At 30.3% G+C, this 24347-nt stretch overlaps 1 protein-coding gene across 1 annotated transcript; it reads right to left on the reverse strand.

Moving 5' to 3' along the window:
* Window positions 1-1071: 1071 nt before the first annotated feature.
* LOC111625981 (homeobox protein GBX-2-like) lies at window positions 1072-17068 on the reverse strand. Its single transcript, XM_023369244.1, has 3 exons — window positions 16384-17068; window positions 13111-13627; window positions 1072-1717 (listed from the first exon to the last, which is right to left on the reverse strand). Exons 1-3 carry the CDS (start codon window positions 16820-16822, stop codon window positions 1675-1677), a joined length of 999 nt encoding a protein of 332 aa, XP_023225012.1. The 5' UTR covers window positions 16823-17068; the 3' UTR covers window positions 1072-1674.
* Window positions 17069-24347: the final 7279 nt, after the last annotated feature.

The raw sequence follows: 24347 nt of genomic DNA on the forward strand, positions 1-24347 counted from the left end.
GGGAAAAATGATAATTAACTTACACATTTTCCTGAGATTGGTAGACCTGAGGAAGAAACTAAAGTTTTTGTATTCCTTCTCGAGGTCTACTAGTNAATTACATAAATTTCATAAATGTATTTAAACAAATTTTTATTATTGTACTAAATATAGAAGTTTATTTTTGAAAACTTTGCTCATTAAATGTATTTTTATTTACATAATTTGTAAGATATTATTAAATTCTTTAAATATATATACTGTATTTAATTAATAGATAAACATGGAGACAGATTATGCCAATGAACCTAAAACAATGCTTTCAGCTTTAAAAAACTTTAATTTTTATTTGTCATATTAATTAAATACAGTGAATTCTGCTAATGTGATCACTGAAGGGACCAGCTCAAAATGGGTCACCTTACACAGGTTGTCACCTTATACAGGTTTCACTGTATAGCGATTAAATTCGTATTTTATTCTTGAATTTATTAATTAATTACAAGATTAAGATATGTTTTTATTGTATAAATTTTAATTTAGTAAATTATTAATTTGTTTTCGCTTCGTTTTTAAATAAAACTAATTTATTTTAGGTATTTAAATTACTAATTGAAACGTATTTAAATTAATAATCTCGTTATTATGGCATTTCCTTTATACAGTTTTCATTTTAAAAATATTAGACGTAAATCTATATCAAGATTATCTCGTCTCAAATCATGTTGTAAAGCGAACAATAGTAACTTTCGTTATTAATTTTAATTTATTAATTTATTAAAATGTATCTGTCATTTGCTTATCTTTGAAAATTCATTAAAAGTTTAGAAAATTAATAATTATAGCGAAATTAAAGCCGGAAATTGCTATTCTAGAGAAAAATTTTAATTCATAATTTTAAAATATTACTGCGCTAGTTTAATATACTTATCGAAGGAAACGTAGAGAAATTATTTTTAAATTAACTTATTACAAATTATATTAAGTGAAAATGCTTACAATTAGATATAATTTCTTTTTATACACGTTCTAATTTGAATTTGAATTTATTGAAAAATTAAAATTCACATAATATGCGAAACGAGACTTTATTTAAACAAGAAGACAGATTTACATACAACCAAATATTTACTTTAGTTCATATCATTCTTCGTCGATATTCAAATTATTATGCGAATGGTCCTTTTTTTCCCCGTTAACCTTAATAGGATGAAGGAAAGAAAGAAAGAGTCCATTCGCTTTGGCACTTGAAACTAAACTCGGATCGTTATAAGCGATAGTCACAAGATTTAGACACACTTAACAACTTAAGAAACTGCGTTTCCTCATTTCTTATTAAACTGTACAATCTTTGGTATTAGTAAAAGCTCAAACTGTGATTGGATCAATTTCGATCATCATATTGGCCACTGGAGATTTTGTTGTTAACAACAGGATACAATAATATTAAAATAGGATCTTGCAAGAGACAAAGCAGTAAGACACGTAGCTTTTCAATTCGTTATGGCAAATTTGGCCAATCTTTGTTAATCGCTTCCAAGAATCGGGCTTTCGGAGTTTAAAAGAATATACAATTAATTAAAATTATCGTATGTAATTAGCTATAATTACAATGAAGTTCGACCAAATGTGCCTTCCATGCTCTTGCTGTTAAGCTCCTATTCGTTGTGCGATGTTATACTTTCAGCATTATTATTATAACGGCAAACCATTTCCTGAAGTTTGTCTATGACGAACACTGAAAAGAAAATTAGAAATTAATTTTAGATAAGAATAAAAAAATATATATTTTTTTTAATTTAAAATTTTATAAAAGTTTAGAATTAAAAAAAAAAAAAAAAGAAAATAATACAGGCTACGTTAAATACAAAATCTAACGAAATTTCCTCCTGTTCTAAAATAAACAAATAGACAATATTGATATAATATACTGTTTAAGATATTGACAAGTTAAATAAATAAATATTAGATATATTTAGATGAATATAAGATGTCTATCAAGTTACAAAACCCATAAAATTCTCCTTTACACTTAAATCTATAAATAAAATTAGTATCATAGCGAGAAGATAAATGATTACTTAAGGAATGACAAGGAGACTGTCAACTGGCTTCCATTGTTTTTAAGTAGGAAAATTCAACTACAGACTGTGGCAAAAACTTATGAATTTATTAACTTAGTCGGTATCATTTCTTTTCGAAAGGCACATGAGAGAAAATGATAAAAGTTTTAATAAAAGAAGCAATTAAAGATAAACATTCAATCTTTGAAAGATAACAGAATTAATCGGTTTGTTATGCTCAAGAAGGTGGTATAGACTATTAGAATTCGGTTGGTTGCGGAGGGAGGAGGAGGTGTTTGCCACTCCTTATCAACTCTCTTGTCAGCTGTGACTCGCGGTTGGAGACGAATTCAATTACTATTCGACACGCTGTGAGACAGAAGAATCTGGTTTCGTTAAAGAGCCAAACACCTGACGGGTAGATCGAGACAAGGCCATCATTATGAGTATTTTGTTGCCCCGATAACTTGAAACGTTAATTTAAACCGTCCATTCAAGAAGTAATTAGGTGTCAGGTTTTTTAATCTTTAAAATTTTATTAAACGGACGGCGAAAGTTTGAAGAGTACGAATTAACTTGCAATTTAAAGTGGTTATGACCTTTTTGTAGCTGGTTATTGTTATTCTTATTGAAGAAGATTAAAGGGGTAAAATTAAAGAGGTAAAAACAATCAGAGATTCTAATTTAAAATCAATATTTTAATTATTGAGTTATAGCTTTTATAAAAACTGTATACAGCCTATATATACGTGTGTGTCTTGGCCTATAATGTTAATAATAAAAAAATAATAATTAGTCAAAGAACACTGTTATTAAATGTCAGAATACACTTATATCTTACGAATTAAAGGAAGCTTTATGGAAACAAAATCAATTTCGTATAGAATGCCTAAATATTGATTTAAGAAATGCTAAAGAAGTCCGTTCGTTTAAATAACAGGAATCTTTTAAAAATCTACTTACTGTCGACGCCATAAAGCCGAGTGACAATACGAAACAGGATCTACTATGTTTGTTTAACTAAATTTCGTTTATAATTTACAAGTGTCTGACGTCATAAAACCTCCTACGTCAAAGAAACTAAGAAACAGCGAAGTTTCTTTAAGAAAAGTCAAACATAATATCATCGATCACAAAATCTTTTTTTTTTTTAAATCCTAAATCTCACAAGACTAGTCACGCCCAATGCATGGGAACGGAATGCAATTGGCCGCTTTGGTTGATGCATTAGATATGCTCCCTGACAAATTGTTGCCACTAACGATATTGCGTCCTTGCATTTATATATTTATATTTAACCTTATTGAGTGTGAAAGGAATGATAATCGATACTGTTAAAGAACTCTTATTATATTACCGTTTACATTGATTTAAGAGAAACTGAAGAGCTGTTGATACTTTTTCGAGTGAATGACTCTATTATTTTGAAGCCGGTTCTAACAAGTATTAAAACTAATATAATTTGTTTAATTATATCTAATTTGAAATGTATTTACGAAATTAAAATATTTTGAGTCATTTATAAGTCTATTTCAGTGTAAGTAGACTTTATTTTAATACAGTGTTGCCTTTTGCTCAATATTGTAAATTATATATAGGCCTATGCGTCAGTCTAGCTCAGTGTAATAAAATATTTTGGCATTGAATAGATATATGCTTACAAGCTTCCTAGGCAATAAGTTATATGTGTGACATTTTAAAAATAAATATACTCCGATAGAACTTGTCAGTGTATAAAATATCTTAATAAAATGTATCATTTTTACCTGCAAGACCAATATTTATGAAGCAACTAATGCCTCACTTCATTATTAAAAGGATGTAGTTTATTACCATCTTATTTTCATGCAATCAGCAAGATCGGGGAAAGAAGAAGGAAATAATTAAAGAAAAAAAAAGGAAGGCAACGAACCGACTGCCAGCTAGATTACGAAATTAGCCGGCTTTTTGTCACTAGCTTAACCGTAGGTGTGGGAAATGCTAACCATCTTTTGTATGTTTTCTGCTTAGCGGATACAATACATCCATTAAATGATACACGACAAAACGGACGAAGCAACAGACCGATTAGGCAAAGACCCGGTTTGACAGGACGGCCCCTTAATACAACACGTCGTGTCAACAAAAGGGCAAGCGTGCAACTTTGACTCCTGTGGCTCCGTTATTAATATCCCCCACCCCTTCTGTCTAAACTCTCTTCCTCCCCCTTCACGCAGTTACTTCTTTCACTCGTTCACCCCACGCTCTCCCCCGAACTTCGCCCCGGGAATTGCAGATCGGATCTAGTGGCTATAATAACAGGCTGGAGGGGTACAGGCAGTTTGGGACGAACGGCACCTTAATACGATACTGACAGGAGGGCGGATCTATGTGATTGTTCTCACTTCAGACCGTTCTTTTTGCGCGCATCGTATGCTGATCATTTCGCTAAGCTCAAAGGCAACAGAGTCTTTACAATCTGATCGTTTGAATCATTCTGTTCACTATCTTCCAAAGGTTCTAAGCATATTTTGATCGTCCGTGTCATTTATTCTTAAAGACATGTTTGGATCCCTCCACGCAATTGACTTCTATGGGCTTAATTTTCCAACCCACTTTCTAATATTTTAATCTTGCATTTCCGACCAAGACATTTAAATGAAGATGAGAATTCTTTAAATTTCAAGAACTTGCTTTTAAAGCTAAATTCTTGAATATTTCTCCTTCTGAAGACACCATGAATACAAAATTGGTGTAGAAAAGACGCTCATTTTTTGCCACCTCTTTCCATAAATCTGCTCTAGGCTCAGTTAGACATCAGTTCATTCATAATTCAACGTGGAAATTTTCCAATATTCCGGTCTCCTTAGGAGCGAACGTAATTAATTTTGATTTGTATGATAATGACTTGTAATCGGAACTGGACCAGTACAAGGAAGTGCTGAAATGACATGCAGCTTCCATCGCTCTGTTCTATTGTCAGCCATTGTCCCATCCACTTTTTTTCTTTCCCCTTTGGCACTCACTCCTCTTTTAACCGTGATTGAATTTCTGTGACGTCTAGTCGTCCTAACGTTATTAAATCTCCCACGTTGTCTTCAAACCTTGTTTAATTATTCAGTAATTTGTACGGAATTTTTGAGGTTTCTCTGACTCACCTACTCACCACTAACTCCACCCCCTTTGCAATGCCATTTGGTGACTATTATGCGAATAAATGCGAATTTATTTTCGTTTTACCTTATTAATGCTGGCTGGAGTCACGTGTTCATTTATTTAGAATTTTTCATTTTAAAATTGAATATTTTAAATATTGAATAAAGAAACCCATCTTTATTCAAAGAGTTCAACAGATTTTCTTGTATCAAACAATTTGAAGTAATTAATTCGAATTATTTTTTTTCTTTTTAAAAAACGTTATTAATAACGAGCAAATATAGACCTAAGATTAAGATTTATAAGCTGCTAATATTCATTAAAATATATAAGAGATTATAAAAAAATAAGTTAAGGACTACGTAGCTATAATTTATAATCATAACAAATTATCTTATAGACTAAATTAGAAACATTGAACTGTTTCCAATTTTTAATAAGGATACACAGGTGTGAATAATTTTCTTCATAATTAATCTTAAGAATTTTTTTATGACATTAAAAAAGTATAGTCTACCCATTAAAAGTTAGAGGCCTGAGGCATAAGAGTGAAATATTTTAAGAAAATGCCAAATATATTTTTTTTAAATGTAGAAATCAAACTTTAATAAGCTTTAAAGAGGGTTTAAGCTTAAAGGCCCTAGCTTATACAAAGATATTGGATATGTAAGGCCTATAATAGTTTCTCTGGATTAGAAATTATTGTACATTGTTTCCTTATTTAAATTTATTTATTAGATAAGAATGACTTATTGAATAATTTATCATAATTTTATATCCTACTTTACTAAAAATTAAATGAAGTTATGAAAGGACTATAATAAGGTATTAAACATCCAATACGTAAATCGTTGCTGTAACATATTGTTAACTTAGAGTGTATATATACATGTAACGACCTCTCTAACTTCACTAACTTAATGGCTTTCTATTCTGCTAATTAGTAATCTATATTTACTAAATTATCTCATATTATAAGGTGATTATTTGTTGGCCTGTGTGCTTATTTGTCATTGTTCATCCTGCCAGAAACTAATTAAAATTTATGTTTCTAGAATATATATGTATTTTTATAAACTATTAGTAATTTTAGATATATATATATACTGAAAACCAGTTTATTGATCATTTAATTAGTCTCACTGTTTAAGAGGCCTACAATTCCTAATATAAATTAATGCTATATAAATCAGAATTATCGACACAAATGCCAGAAGGTAATTACTGATCAACTGGAGTGTTGTAAGCCTAATTGTGAAACGTGCAGGAGGATCAACTGAATTGGGCCCTAGAGCCATGTTTCAGATAGAGAAAGAAAATGTGAGTATCACTATTAACTGAGAACTTAAACCTGTTTTGTTTTCAGTAGGGGGTAAAAGACTCTTTTTCTATCTATTTGTGAAGAAATTGTCGCTTGAGGGACGTCCATTTCAATAGAATCTAAAGTTTACAATTCACAGGATAATAAAATTTAATATTTTAAACATGAGTATCCTTTATTATCATTTTAAATAGATGCTACTTTACTGTATTTTACAGTAGAATTTTACAATTCCTTACATTTATACGGTATAAAACGGTATATATCTGTCCATAAAAATAATTTTAAAAATAACTTACAAGTCAATAAATGTTTTTGTTGAATTATATGAACATCTGCATTTTCTATTGAAAAAAAATGATAGAATTTAATTATTTTTGAAGAAGATACTTTAACATTTTCAACTAATTTCCAATAATATTTCATATAAACCTTTAAAATGTTTAGATATTTGCTGTCTGATCACGTTAATTCAAGAAAATCTATTTTATAACTTAATAACTTTATGAAGTGGAAGATTATAGGCTACAGTATATATCGGCCTATGGCATTTTATATAATAAATATGTTTAATATTCTGATTGATGAATTATGAAACAAAAAAGAAATTTGTAGGCCATTTAATACACACAATTGACGAGCGCTGACTTTTAGAATATTATTTCTTTTTCTTTTATTTAATTGTTGATGATTTCTTTCATTTTTTTTAAAAATAAAAATCATGAAAAAACAATTAATTTTATGAGCCATTTTTTTAATTATAGGCCTAATTATGGCATTGACTTTCATACGCTTTTCCTAATATAGGATTTAGCGTGTTTATTTTATCATGTTAATTAAGCTTTACGAATTAATAAAAGATTAATTGGTACGAGATAACTATAATTTACTTATAATAAATATTATTATAATAATTATTTAAATGTTCTTATAATTGTTACGCGATTGACTTTAATAATCAGTCACGTAATATACAACAATGCGAAGTCATTTTGTTTAAAAAATAGTTTAAATTCCTTTAATTTACAAAGGCAAAAATCAATAAAATCGAGTCAATATTTGTTTGAAAGTAGAAAACAATTTTTATTATATTTAAACAAAAATCTTTCAAATGGAAAAATATTTTTAAACAGAAAAAAAGAAACAAATATTGTCTTTTTTATACGTTGTTTAACCTTTTTAAAAAAAGTTATTTAGTTAAATGAAATAAATAAAAAGAAAATTTTCGGAGAAAGATCTCTTTTATTTGTACAGATACAGATTGATACTGTCTCACCGCTATCTCATTACGTTATTTTGTTATACTATTTACTTTCTGTAAGTATATAATAATGCTATAATATTAAGAATAAGTGTTATTGCAGTTATTCGGTTATTATCATTTTGATTTATTTTATTCTAACTTCATTATTAACCATTGAAAAAATGACATATTAGGTTCAATTCGTAATAACGTATACAGATGATGATGAATTTCTTCTAATAAAACCGAAAGAATCCTTTGATCTATGGTTATATTAGAAACAATTATTAATTAAAAAATAATACAACAAATTTATACAGGTTATAACTTAATTAAATTGTACTCATTCATGCGCCTTAACTGTATAGATTATAAATATAACTGGATATTAGACCTAATCTCTTCCATGATTTTAATTTTAAAGTAAATTTTAAAGTTCTTTTTAACAGATGTGAATTTAATGAGAACATTAAGGCAAGTTCAATAACAATCTATAGATTAAGAAGGGTTTAATATAACAGCACATAATTAATTTGTGCAATTAACATTTGTGGGTCTAATTATAACGGGATTTTAATCATTACAAAATTGAACTTATTTCAGTTTTTTTTTTTAGATTAAGTTATTATTTACATAAGAATCAATTAATTGTCTTAAATACAAAATGATTAACATTTATAGCATTTAAAATAAAGATAAAATCTTAATTGTAGAATCAATTTAATTAGATAGAAAGGCCTGTATAATCTCATGAAATTGCGCTAAGTTTTAATGAAAGATGTGTGTAGAGCCTAATTAATTTCTAAATGTTAAAGTCAGATTCATTTCTATTTATTGGAGGTCAGAAGTTTACAAAGTTCAATCTTGGAGTTTAAAAGTGCAGAGAGTTATTTTTCATTTGACGAAAATACGATAAGAAAGAATATTTACTAGGTACTCAAATAAGAAAAGGGCACGATACAGTTAAAGTGAGAAGTACGCATCGATGCAGAAATGTCGATTGCTTCTAATAATGGGGAATCTTCGTCAGTGATAGCGGTAGAGGAGGTATGAAGTAAGGAAACAAAGCGGACGATTACAATCACTTCCCTTGCTCCGGAAACAGTAAATGACAGGTCAGTAGCGGGCACGAGTACTGTACAATTACAGTAGCTCGGAGTTAGTACAGGAGGTGTCGATAGCAATCGATGGGATAGAGGCGAATGGGGGACACACTACGAGCCATTAGACACACATTGTACCAGTCAATCGGCCATTAGGGCTCTCGTTATTCCGCAAATTAAATAATCTCCCCTCAGCCTCTTTCAGGGGGAATCACGGCAGATTGTCGAAATTAATCTCGTCGGCTACCTTCAATGACGTGAGTTGCTGGCCTAATATTTTTGAGAAGGTGCTTATTTCAACAGTTCTTGCTAGAAGTACAATTGTGGTTCGATTGTGACCAGAATTGCTCTCTTCGGCATGTCTTTTATTCTTTCTGTTTTGATCCGTAAAATCAATGGTTTTCTCTACTTTTCGAATCGTTCGCGACACTAATAATTAACGATAATTGGCCGTAAAGAGTTGTTTCGTACAATTATTAATTTAAAATGATTAAATGACGGGATGAGGTATATAATACAATTAACCTCAACGGGTCAAATCTAGGCTTAAGGCTAATCTTTTACGTTTCTGAGGAGTGCAAACGGTAATTTACGGCTACAACTATAAAATTTATGACTTTGTTTTAATATTTTCAACTCATTTCAACACTTCCGTAATACATTGTTATATGGAGAAAACCCCATAATTAAGATTTGATGTTTGTTGCCATCTTTAGAGACATGTGACGTCTACTCATGCGCATTATTCGTCTATGGTAACAGCTTGTGGATCCCATACTGAACTGATGAATTAATAACTTAAATGTGACGTCATTGGAGTGGCGCCGATTGAGGCGACATTTGGCGCTTGCAGGTGCGAAGGGAAACGTCGAGGTATGGGGTGAGGCAACAATGCGATGACGATGCTCAGTTACCTCTTGTTATGCCATGATAAATGGTTCGGGGTAATTTTCTTAAACTGGGTCAAATTTTGTGGGAAGTGAAGATCATTCAAAGTATCTGCCGAGCTTTGCCAATCTTAAATCGTTTCGGTAATGTTTCTTTTTAACAATAGCAGATAAGCAGACGTGTACCTACTCATCACGCAGTAAATAGGTCGAAAATGAATCGCTGAGTCAACACATTCGACTCTAATTTTGCTGAGGAAGGCACAAATCCATTACGACAAAATTCGAGTGTGCATTTCCCTCTTTTTTGAACATTGTCCAACTAAAAGACTTTAATTAATTGCTTAATTTTTTTATGTTTTAATAGAATTTTAATCACATATTATAGTTTGTTTTAAAAGTATTAATTATATTTATGTCTACATCTCTATATGACTCATATTAGAGTTTAATTAACCATACTTCTAATACAAATACACACAATTATTTTAAAATACATAATATATCTTAAAATTAAATTAAAATATCATCGTATAGTTCTATAAGTAATTTATTGTTTAATGTGCAATATTTTCAGAAGATAAACATAAGTAGAAATATTGAACATTGCTGGATGTAGGCCTACTATAAATTAGATACAATATCTTAAAATTATGTGGAAAAATGTTATTACTTTTATGGTGTGTTATAATATTATAATTCAAAGAAACTAAAATTTGTTAATTATAGAAATTGAGATCATATTATTTTACTTTTAATAGTTTTAAAGACATGATGATGAGAGATAAGGTTAGATTTAAGCTCAGAATGACTTCTTTAACGTATAAATTACATTTTTCATATTTATAATATATGTAAATTCTTCTTAACAGCTTATTTTTTAACAAAGAATATTCTTTATTATAGGTTACGGGTTACGTTCTCAGCTATTCTGAAGTTTGTAAATCATCTTTTTTTTGTATACTTGACGGGAGTTACAGAGAAAATACACAGTTGTGGAAATCCCACCCACAGAAAGTGCATTAATGTGTCGGATGTGCCTTGTATACTTTTCGACATAATTATCGAGCTTGGGCGAGCCTCACCTGTCCAGTGGTCGGAAGTGTCACGGCTCATTACCTGGTAGCAACACCATTCTGTGGGTTTAATGCTGATGGTTTCCACTCTTGATCTTACTGGTTATATGAGCCCGAAAGATATTTTCTACTTATAATTGCTAATTACTTTAAAATAATTTCTTCCGTAGAAAAAAATGAACGTTCAATTTATACGTGAGCCAAAATAGAGCCTGTTAAGTAATTAAATTATTTATTATTTGTTAAATAATTGCAAATATTTTTCTTCAATTGTAGGCCATTGCATATTGTACTGTACAGTACATAATGAAAATGTAAATAATTACGTTGAATTCTTTTATATATAAGAATTAAATTGATAAAGTTACTGTACTATTAAGAAGTTTGTAATTGTCCCGGTTATATTTATTATTTAGATATGTCTATAATACTTTTTATAATTAAATCTACTATTCAATTACATTTTATATGAAGCCTTTATATTTAAAACATACTGAGAAAATTATATCAAGTACTTCTGTAATGAATTTGCTAAAATATATTATTAATTTTAAGATTTATTTAAAGCACTCTAAATCCAAAATCTTATATTAAAATATTTATTCCAGAAGAAAGTGCATATCTCTCGAATAAAATGTTAGGCCTAGAAATATAGATTTATAATAATGTAGAACTTTCCTATATTCGTCGGCTAAAATTAACAGAGATGTAAATGAGCCGTTTAAAGTTTATGATACAATAAAAACTAAATGTAGTACAAAAATATTAATGTATTGTATGGCTTATGCAAAGGGGAAAGGCTTTACAGCGACTTCTGATCGTTTAGTTACATATTCAAAGTGTTGTAAGTTAAAGGAAGGTGATTAAAAGTGATTAATTGAGGATTGATATTAATAGGCCAATCTTCTTAAGTTCGACCGAGTTCTGAATAATTATAGGCCTAAGAACCTATATAAATTTATTTCATTATAAGTACTTATAATATATTGGCATATTCGAACATTAAAAATCGTTAAAATTCATTCGATAGGCTAGAGTTTAAGAATGCCAACTTATTTTTTAAGGGGCTATTAAAGTCGAGATTACATGAAAGTTAACATTCTTTCGTTTCTCTTCTCTATTCGTGTTTTTTATTATTATTTTTTTTAATTTCATAATCTATACATAGGCCTATAATTTTAGCTTGTTTCACAACTTAATATTAAATATAAATTAGGCAAAAAAATCTGCTTATAACGTACAAAATCTAAATCATAAAATAATTTTAAATTATTAATAACTTCAGATTTTAGAATTAGTTAAATTTTTATGCTAAAAATGAACAGATATTTAGGCCTTTACGTATAATATATACATAACTTTTGATAACTTACTCTATCTTCAAGCTATAGAATGTTTTTGTAAGCAATTATGTTTATGTTAATTGTTGCAAATTACTGATATATCGTGTTTGTTATCATATAATTTTTACCATTCAAATCTTAATGAGAGTTTTATAAACTTTATTAATGACTACCAGCATTAAATAACTTGAAATATAACTCTTAGAAGATCTTTAAGTACAGAGCATCTAAAAGGATTTAGAGAAATGATACGTTTGTGCCTAGCAATCTGTCAAGCAAAAATCATTCTATCAAACCATAACTAATGGCTAAATTAATCAGTCGATAAACGGATGGAAAATAAATCTTCTCAATCGTCTTTAACTCATTCCATTAAGAGATTCGTCTTTGATATTAAGTCTACAATGTTCTAATCATTATAGACCTCTAAGGAATTTAACAAGTATAGCTTAACAATGCGAAAAAATGCTCTAAACACCAGGCTTAGTTTATATTTAATGGTTTAGTGCATAAATATTGAAAACGAGGTGTACAGAATTATGGTGGTGTCAAGAAAACCTCTATAAATATCAGCCTGTAAGTTTTCTTCACTGCAATTATTTAATGTCTAATGAAAAATACGTGTCAAAATTTATAGTCCTTCTATTTTTTTCGAATAAATTTTAATGGAAAAAAGACAGAATCTTGTCTACACATGATCTACCACTAGAACCACTTGTCACCTCACGGCTTGTGGGCATACACAGACGTCAGACCTAAGGTTAAATTATGGGTTAGAGTCTGGGGTTGGGTTGTTTATACTTTCATTTCTTCCCTGTCATTAGTTCAGACAGGTATGAGGGGACGGAAAGGGGTCAATATGTCCAATTTATCCAATAGACTTATTAGACTCAATTTAATGTGATCTTCTTTTATCGGGAGGATCCTAAATAAAGTTGAAAACGATTTAAGTACACCTACCTGGCTGCTGACTTTTCTAGTTGTTGGTGCTGACTTCGTATAGCCATTCTGTTTACATGAACGGGTATAGGAACAACAATTTTGGGTCCGCTCGAATTGTTGGCACTTCCTGTAGCTGCCGTTCTACCAGAAGTCAAGCCTGCTTTAACTCTTTTCCATTTGGCTCTCCTATTCTGAAACCATATTTTTACCTGAACTTCGCTTAGTTTAAGGGTATGGGCGATCTGAGATCTTTCAGTTAGAGATAAATATTTTTTAGAATGAAATTCTTTTTCTAATTCTAAAAGTTGTTCGCTGGTAAAAGCTGTTCGTCTCCTTCTCGATTTTCCGCTACCTTCTTTAGACGAATGAGATTCTGTCTTTGATACTTCAATTACATCTTTTGGTGTTTTGGATTTCTGTGCATCTAACCGATTTTCTGTTAATTTCTCCGATTGTGACGTCTCTTGTCTGTCAGGACTTGACAGACGGATGGATGAATGACTAATGTTGGGACTGTAAGAAGATAGTTGCCGATCTGAAATAGTAAATTAACAAGAAAATATGAATATTTCTACTAAATATATTCGTATCTGTCTTTTATTTTTTAAAAGTTAAACTTAGTCTTGTATATTTTATCATTATATAAAAAGAATATATTCAACTAAAACAAATAACTATATTCTACTATCTTTTTATAAGAATATTTAATTAATATTCTTATAAAAAGATTATAAATTAATATTAATATACTTTATTAATTATCTAACTTAATTGTTAATCGCTTCCNTGATATAAAATCTAATTTGATTTAAATCTTCTTCAAGTATAAAAAGTCAAAAAAATAATAATTAATATATATTATTTCTAATTATAAAGACTTAAACTACATAAAAATGACGACAGTCAAATGTTAACAAGGTTAATTTATGGTTTTTGCATAGGCCTGTATCAAAAAATTGATATTTTTTACAGTATTATAATCTTGATAAACCCGTCTTTCTTTAGAAAATGTTTTACAGTATTTAAATTAGACGTTACTATATTATTCTTATGTCACTTTAACTATTTTTATTTAAATTAAAATATTTAAAAACACAACACAATTACTTAAACTGTTATAAATTTCAATTTATTTAACTATAAATAAAGATATAAATGTAATATCATACAGTTTTATTTCTAGTTAATTAGAAGTAAATAAATTAAAAGATAATATTTAAACTTTCAATACAACTATTACTATAAAAACTAAAAAAAAAACTATAGAATTAACAAGAAAAATTATAACATAAAGCGCATAATTGAATTTAATTTTTAAAAATCCTCATTTGAATATTACAAATGGCATATTTTACTAAGGATCTTGGTGTAAATTTAAGGGGAAAATTGTTCTTGAAACGGTTGAAATATATTCATTTGAACGAAAATTCTATGAAGAGCGACAAACGACAGACTTGTCACATAAACAAAGTGGCAGATTTAACTGCACGAGTTCGTTCGGTGAAGCGGCACTTCGCGTAAGGGAGGAAGTGCATTCATATGTGAACTTGATGCATGAAAGACGATCATAAAAACAGGCCTAAACAACAGTGCCTTTTCATTATTAAAATAAATTATCATTAATTGGTATCGCTTTATGTGGTTTAAAGCGTATCCGATTAACTATGACAGCAAACAAAGTAAAGAGTTTTATTTGTTGTAATCTCTATTGCAAGACGTTTAATAGCCTATGACGGTTTGCCTAATTGATGGTTTCGGTTATTTTAATGATTTTCTAAGCTTAGAATATTTTAAGTATTTATGTACATATTTTCTGTATATTTTTTGAATAAAATAAATAATAAACAATTGACGTTTTCTTTCATTTTCAGGCTAATTATAAATCCTAATCTTTATATAATTATTATATAAATATTAAAATTGATGTAATATATGTAAATGTTATCATATATTATAATAAAATTTTCCTTTTTTTTTCCCATTCTGGACAAGTTTAAGATGAATTACTAAGCAGTGAGTGTATATGAATAAAGTTAATGAATAAAAATTTAAAAAAATAAAAAATTAAATATTTAAAAGGATTTTTATTAGGAATTTAAAAAAGTAAATTTATAAAAATACTAGTTAATTTTTGTAGATTTATTCAGATATTGATAGATGTTAGCATTGTAAATTAAAGTAAAGATACTTGATGGATTAAGTTGTTAAATTGTTTTATAAATTTGAATTTATGAGACTAAATATATAAAAAAAATAAATAAAATGAAGTATTTTTCAAATATTTTTAATGAAATTTTATATTTTATTCAAAACGAGGAGAACTTGTCATACTTTTTAATATAGAAAGTGATTTTTATTTTCCTTTTTAATTATTAAATAAATGTGTTTTTTTTTTTTTTTTAATTTAATATTCAGTTAAGAGGTCTACATTTCTTTTATTCCATTAAATTATCTGTCTTTTTGTAGGCCTACAAAGTAAAATTTCTAAGTAAATGATAAAATTATACTTTATAAAAATATAATTTATATATGACTGTTTGATGTATTATAATTATGAATAATTTAAAAGTTTAGAATATTCTACATTAATTATGAAAATAATGTTAGAAAGTAATTTTAAGTGTATTAAGCTTAAATTAATGCGCTTATAATCATTAATAATTTAATTTGGAGCTTTCTTTTTCGCTTCACAATGAATTAAAAATATGAATAAAGAAATAATATAATTTGAATTATATTATTATTATTATTAGAATTAAAATTTATAATAAATGAACCATAATTAAGCTATTTATCATATCTCACAATCATAATTTAAGATCTTAGACTGTAATTATAAGTAGAAATAAACTAATTAAAGTTTAGATTTTTAAAATAAGATTGCAAATATTACAAATTTTGAAGAGTAATTATAAGTTTTTAAACTTAAAAAATTGAATTTAGGCCTATTCTTTTATTAAAATATTTCATAGAAAACTTTCACATTAAGGACAATAAACCGGCCTACGAATGTTTAAATGACTTTTGGTGTAATTGTAAGGTAAACATTATGTTATGGTTACGTCAAGTGTTATCTACGAAAGAGCAATAACAATGGACATAAATAAAGAGATTAACAAGAGACTACATAATGTCATTGTGTAGAAGTATAAAGTAAGGTGTCTTGAGGTCGTCTCGTAGTTAAAGTTTTATATTTCCAAGTTCTTTTTAAAGTTTGGGTTAGCAGTTTTGAAAGTTTCGTTAACCTGTCGGTTAGAGAAGATGAGATGAAGTTGATAAGAAGGCTCTTACCTGATATTCTATCGGTAACTTTATGCGATTCGGTTCTAGTGCGAGTAGGAGAAGAGGGGGAACGACCGGGACTTTGTCGATCATCTTCCGTCGTCTTCGGTAGATCATCGTGTGGGCAGATCACCGAAGGCACTGTGCAGTAATTTTGCGGAAGAAGTGCAGCCAAACTCGGTAGGGCCGAGCGTAGAGCTGTGGGTGAAGTGCAGGAAGCGGTAGACGAACCAACCAGAGAGGAGGACAATAATTCTGACGAACAAAGAGACGGCGGTTGCGGTATCGGTAGTCCAGGATAAAGTCCAGCGCGAGGGAAAAACAAGTATCCGTTGTAGAGAAAAGGTATCGGTAGAGTTGGTGCACATGGTGTTCTCGGAGAGGCCGAGGAAGTCGGCGATATTATTGAGTCAATTGTGAACGCCGTGTGAGACGACAAACGCTGCATCGACGACGAGTCAGCGAAAAAAAAGGCTTCGATCAGGCAACTAACGAAATACCGAAATGGACCGAATTTAATAGATTTTCCACGAAAATTTCCATATTACGCATAAATTATTTCAACTTAAAATTGATTTCATTAAACTGCGAAACATGTGACAACGGTACCCATTGACATAAGGCCTTCTATTCTTGCAGTCGAGCAAACACATGGCTCACGGCAATACTTCGATAATCCTAAATTGCAGGGTTGTTCCTTACTCATCTATTCATCAATCTCTGGTTACAAGGACAGCACACACGAAATCTTTTCCCTCTTGATCACGTGATAATGTGACATGATCTGTGATTGGACGAGAGGCGTCAAATCAACACCCATCACTACTAAGTCGGTAGCTGACGGTTGATGCGTCCACTCTCTTATTGGTTAATCGCGACAGTTTGTTGCAACCGAATGCTTGATCAAAGAATGGCTCCTTTTATTGCAAATCAGTTGCGGCAAATGCGCTTGCTCATCAAAATTGTTTATTTCGCATAAAATATAATCCACTCCACTTTCCATAACTGAATTAACTACTTTCTATTTCTAAATATCAGCCCGTTCGTAAGAAATTTATATTTATAATTAATTAATACTTTAATTAAATCACCCAATTCAACCTTTATTTTATTAAAAATTTGAAACATTAAATAGAAAATCATTTTTTAACGTTTTTTTCTTCACTTTTTATAAATTTTAACACTTGAATATGTCTTATAGAATTTTGTTTGACTATTATTTTGGGGAGATTTTAAATACTTTATTTATTAACGACTACAATATTATAGAAATTTAATTCTAAGAAAAAAAATATAATAGCGAATCAACTGTATCAATCTTGAATAATATAACAAAATCTGTGATATTAACTGATAAGAAATTAGTTTACATTAATGAAAGATACATTTATAAGGAAATAAAGCTTATTAATTTAGTTAAAATTTTAATAAATGTACTAATTTTAAGGTGCTTAAGACAAATTTCCATGAATAGTACCTTTCTAAATTAATTTACATTTTATGTTTAGCTTAAATAAATTTATTCATATAATTTTATACGTTTCCACATCCTACATTGTGTAGATTTTTCATGGTACTTGATCGTGCAACAATTTATTTCTAAAAGTTTCTGATTAATTACATAGATCCTGCGAAGTTTCGTAAGAAAGCAGTCATTTAATACATATTAGAAAGTAGGCATTATAGAGAGTCTTGATATAAAGACTCCAGTTACTCACTTTCCCACCTGTGAAGACCGAGGAGATACCTATCGCCCTACAGGGTTCTGTAGAGTCTAATTAACATGACCCTATAGGGTAATTGTCGAGGTGGTGGCAGGGATGAAGCGGGTCAGACTGCATTCGGTTCTCCATGACGAATGCCTTATTTCGTATAGATCACGATAGCCCTCCCCAACTGATTAGGAAACCGTTTGTAGTTTAGCACACCTCCGAGCTTGAGCTCATTATCGCACTTGGAACCTGGCTATTGTTAGTGTGCTTCCATAAATCTTTGTCAGTAGGTGCCTTGGTTTGGTCTGAGCAAACAATAATCGCTGGATGTTTTGTTGATGGGAGTGAAAAAGAATAAAACTCTCCATTGTAGTTTGTTTTGTTTGTTATTATGAAGTTACAATGTACTAACTAAACGTTGAACCATATGTCGACGTCTTTGTTCGTGTTCTTTGAAGTTTGCTTACTTGAATAAAATATCAATTGCTTACCACAAGAGAATTTTAACCGGTTATAAAATAATTTAATTTTCCATTCTTTCTTCCTTATATTGAAATATAATCATAATATTATTATAAAATCGAGCAATAATTATTGTTTGCTTTATAGATTAATTTATATAATAATTGAACTTCTATTTACTAGTGAACACGTTTAAGATAGGCCTAAATTGATAATTTTCTCATTTAATTATTCCAATATCATCATAATTCTGATATTGTTCTATGCTTAAGATTATCAAAACATTCTTTAGTGTTAAGAAAAGTTAGTCGAAGTTTTCGTTTCTGTCTGACAAACACTTGTGACTTTGTGACTTTATGACACCACCTGACATTCCCCGACCCTCAGCATCACCAGGTGGCGGTAGGAACAGTCTATTGTGGTTCCTATGCTTTTCCCACCCTCTCCCCTTACAAACTCTCCTCGGTCTAACTCAGCGGAACAGGGGGAGGTGTGGAATTTCAAAGTTTCGAGCTTTGTCATTTTGCCAGATGCTTCTTCAGCGAACTGTTCTCAATTAAAGCCACCGCAAAATAAGGGAAGTGCCGCTTAGGGATTCTTTTTATTCAAATGCCGATAGCTTTGCAGAAAAAAATCAACCTTCGATGCCTTCCTAAATAACATTTCTCTTAAATTTAAAAGAAAGGTTCTGCTTTTCGTGGTCGCCGATTTCCTACTCATTAAAAGAAGATGCGTGACTAACTCGATCGCCGTTATTTTCTAATTTTCAATCAAGAGGCACTCGTGACTACTCGACTCCTCCCACTCCTTCTAATTGGTCGATCTGCCAACAATCATACCATTTTCTATTGTAAAGATCTCCCATATTAATATACGAAATCTACCTTAAACCCTTCTAAAATTGTATAAGGTATACTCGACTGTTATCAGCGATTCTAAAGAACTCACGCCTATCCTTCCCTTTTCTGTTCCTCTTTGATGAAGGAACGAAGAAGGAAAAAAAAGGCTCTTCTCCATTAGTTAGATCGCCCTCCGTCAGAGGCGCTACGTGCAGGTGTGAAAATGACCGACGTGAGGACTTAGTAATTACACTTATCGGGCGGTAAGATCGTGGTGCCCAGAGACGTCAAAATGGAGAAAATTAGCGGTGAGAGAAGAGCACCGATTATACAAAGTGTTTAGCCCCCATGGGGTTCTTTCTAGAAAGAATTTATAGTTCTTGGTACAAAACCTTCTCCTGGTTGTTTGCCCAGCCAACAAATTACGATCCATTTCCTATGTTTATCGAGAAGGAGCAAAAAAAAGAAATAAAGAAAATTTAATGTCCTAGGGCCAGCGTGTTTGCTTAAGTTTAGAATAGAATTTGAATTGAATAAAAATGAATAATTGTGTAGAGTTCAGGATGTTTAAAAGGGTCATAATTTTCTGTAAAACCAGTATTGTAATCCTTGTTTTTTTTTTTAAAACCGAAAAATTGATGTAAGCAACGTGACACAATTTTACTTAAACCATTTTTTATTTATATTGCTTCAACTTAATTTTTGAATTATCGTATACAAAACGAGTTTGGATTTTCGTAAGCGAGAGTATAAAATTTAATCCTGCCAAATATGGTATATAATTGTAAATAATAATAGAGAATAATAAAACCTATAATAATGTAAGCCTACGCGATGTGTCACAGATTTTATTGGTTGATATTGTGGAAAAAAAAAGCAGAGAGGGTAAGATTTTTTGAATTCCAAACTGTTCGTGTCAAAAAAATTATTTGAGAGGTTCTGATGTTGGGTTGATTGATTTAGATGACTGATAAGACTAACAGGTTTAGGATAAGTTGTAAATCATGTGCATCATGGCCGGAATGTCAAATTTGAAAAAAAAGGTTGGTTATTGTAGAAAAATAAATGTTTTTAAGTTATTAGAAAATGAACTAATTTGTATAAATAGATATCGAGCATAAATTACTGGACTGTGACTTATTGGTAGGGAGTAATTTCAGAAATTGTCGGGGAGAAAAAGTTAATTAATAGAGAGATGCTGCGATTGGACAAGACAATTCGTTATAATTGCATTAGAGAAAGTTGCATTGACTAATTTAGTGGCATCTGTTGCATAATTCATGATGATATACTTGATACGACAAATTAATGATAAAATGATAAGATGCCGATAATATGTTCTTAATTGGACTTAAAGGATTCTATTCATCAAAATTCTTTGTAAATGTAATTGTTTGTATTTGTCATATGAATGTTTGGATGATAAATGCTATAGGCCTAAATGACAAACAATAATATTGGAGGGGGTTAGATGAATTGGGAAGATGTACTCCGCAGTTAAATTCTCTATCCGGGGTTAATTGTGTTTAAACTGTTTGTAATCGTTCTCTAATTATACATTTAAGCATTGCCTCACCACGATCTTTAAAACACGTGACAGGATTCGTAGAGAACTGAGTTGCCCTAGATGAAGGCAACCCCGTAATTTGTATACACTCGACCCCGCAGGTGAAGGCGTCATAATTACGACCTGAACAGTATCCTAGGCCTGTAGTCACAATCGTTTTCCACGTCGCATATCATTTGATGCAATTAATCATATCGTAATCACCTATATCACACCTTTGAAGAACGTGATAATTGGCTTGGTGGAGTGGTACGTTGTCACCGGATGCTAAATGCCCGGGCACTGCAAGACCCTGGTCAACTCGTCCATCATCATTGCCTACCAGAGCCTCTGGCGAGGCGCCTACAATCGTTATAGTTGCAATTAGGTTGAATACGTGGGTGAATCAAAGCATACATTTAGCAGAACAAAGATGTTCCAAGAATACATTCATCACTCTTATTGTTTGCATGCAACACGCTGAAAGTTTATATATTTGAATTTAAAAACAGTCAAATTTTGCAACGTATAATAAGAAATCAGATTTCTAAGATTATGCACAACTTTATCAGCAAGCAAACTCGTTCCGATCAGATGATCACTCTTTTCATCAAAGAGCCATATATATTCTTTGGATAATTATTAACTTGCCCTTTCTGTCCCGAAGCGTATAAAATAGATGTCTTGAGTAAGAAGTGGGTTGGAAAGGGGAAAGAATTTTAGGTGTTGTGAACCAGATGGAGAAGGTGGGACTGGCAAAGTGTAAGGTGAGTGTTAATTAGCGGTTTCTCTCACCAGAGGGCGTTCATATTCCAATGGGTCGTTGCTACTCCAGTGCGGGAAACGGGTTGATTAGTAGGGTCTGCTTAGATTGATTAATTACTTAAGATAGTGGCGATTTGATGAAAGCATCACATCTATTTTATGAAATTGTTAACCAAGTCTTTGTTTCTACTCTACTTTTTGCTCGAAAAACTCCTGCAGTAGCCTGCCTGATGATAGTTTCTTACGCTCTAAACTTTGAAAGGGTCAAACGCATTAATTAAAAATCCCGACTCGGTGCGAATTCAATAAATTGACTAAAAACTGATTTTTTTTTTACTTTTCAATTATGCAATATAATTATCTGCAGACTTGATGCATAAATGCAAAAATTAAAATAAGGAAATAAGTACTGCTAACTTTGAAGGACATCATTTCAAAACTGATTTTTTTTTTACTATATATCCTTGTCATATCTGATTTCACATTTTTATTCTTTAGGAAAGTTTTACAGTAGTTTGAAATCAGTAGTACTTATTTCCTTTAAAAAAAATTTAGACATTTCTGACTTGAGAGGGCAACAATATAAGGAACAATCATTAATATATATATATAGTAAATATGTACACACATTTAAATGAATGCTTTTATAATACTATTTATAATGTTCTGATAAAGTCAAACATTTAATAAATAAATAGCCTAAAACAACTTCTAAAATTTAGTAGTTAGAAATTTATACAAAATTTATAAGTATGTTATTTATATTATATATAAATAAAATCATATAACTATTTCAAAGTTTATATTATACTGTGATGTGAAAATTTTAATACTGCTTGTATTAAATTAATATTTATTATACTTTTTATTTCATTTTATGGTATTATTAGTAATAGAAAATTCAATTTATAAATTGAAAAGACTGAAGATGCATCATACAGCTAACTATATGAAACAAAGTTGACACTCATAGTAAAATGGAGTGTACTGTACAGTAAGGTTTGTTGCTGGTTACACTGATGATTGTACAACATTGCAGGTATTTCCATTTTCTGAAGTGCTCTAAGCATTTTGCCAATCACAGAAAAGCTAGTTATGATGGCTAGATAGTCAAAGGGGCTAAGGTGTCTGCTGCTTCTGTGGGAGCCCAGATTCAAGTTGAATCCTTAGGAATTTATTGTGGTGATCTGGTCTGAATATGTCCTATTGCTCTCCATTGGTTGTATTTAAACATTTGTATAAACATGTATGATACACCACTGATAAATAGAACAAACAAAGATATACAAAGGATGTGGCACAGACAGGGTGTGATATTCACAGACTATCTGCTTAAAAATGCATTGGCAGCTTTGAGATCATACTTTACCCATGACAAGATGATGCATATCTTGTCATTGATGTACAATATTCTAAAATCACATCATATAAACAATAAACAATTAGGATAAGTAAAGAAACATACTTAAATGAGCAAAAAATTGGGTTACCTATTTCCAATAGCAATAATTGTAACAGAAGTTTTTAAAGTGAAATGAATTGAAAATGGAAGAGAATTCTGCAAATATTTTGAAATTCATATATTCATTAAAGTATACTTTTTGATTTTTTATAAGATTAGATAATTTTTAAAATTNCGACTGTATTTTTCTTTTTAAAAGTTATTATTGAGCCTTAATTTTAAAGTTTTGAAAACTTCTTTGAAGAATATACAGGATGTACAGTACTATACCAGAAGGGTATACCAGGAGAGTGTACCAGCGAGATATACCAGGCTATATCTTGCTTCTGCTACGTGATAATTAAATGCAATTGCAAGTAATTGTAGTGGGCTATTCGTTGGTTTGGACTCAATCCACCCCATCCACCTTCTCATGGGAGTAAATCCTATATCGAGTCTACGAAAGATAACGACGTAGTTTAAATTATAGAGTCATAAAATGTCTCGAGATTACTACAAAACGTTTCTGTCTGGTTAAAATATTTAAAGGGGGAAGCTGCTGGATACCATCAAAAATGAGTGGTAAAATCAAGTAAGGCTTTTCTATACATCCTTGAACGCTTAAAGCCATGCAGAGAAACCTCAATACGTTTAGACGGTGTCCAGCGCTTCCCCCTTTGAGTATTTTAACCAGACAAAAACTTTTTGTTCTGATCTAGAGACGCTTTAAGACTTTGTAATTTAAGATACGGCATCATCTTACTTAGAACCCAATATATATCCTTAAGATTTACCCCATACGTAAGGTGGGTTAGGGATGCTTGGTGTCCAAACTAACGAAACCTATACTCCAGTATAATTAATTGCATTTAGTCATTACGTAGCAGAAACTGAGATATAGTTTGGTGCAGCACTCTGCACATACTTGTACAGTACTTTACAGTACTTATTCCAACTTCCAGTTATTACAGGAAAATCTATAAATGAAGTGGCATTTTTTATATATACAAAAGTATATGATGAAGTTTTTACTGCCATCTGCAGTAATGAATAAGAATCAAGGACGTAACCTTAAAGAAATATTTAAATCCTTATTTATTCTAAATTTAATTATTATTATTTATATTTCTAAATTTATGTTTCTAATGTTACTTTAATAATATATTTTTGTATGTATAAAAATAATAATAATTATTATTTTTAGTATA

The sequence above is a fragment of the Centruroides sculpturatus genome, unplaced genomic scaffold, assembly GCF_000671375.1.
Source record: "Centruroides sculpturatus isolate CEXI.00-Female unplaced genomic scaffold, Cexi_2.0 scaffold63, whole genome shotgun sequence".
NCBI classification, from domain to species: domain Eukaryota; kingdom Metazoa; phylum Arthropoda; class Arachnida; order Scorpiones; family Buthidae; genus Centruroides; species Centruroides sculpturatus.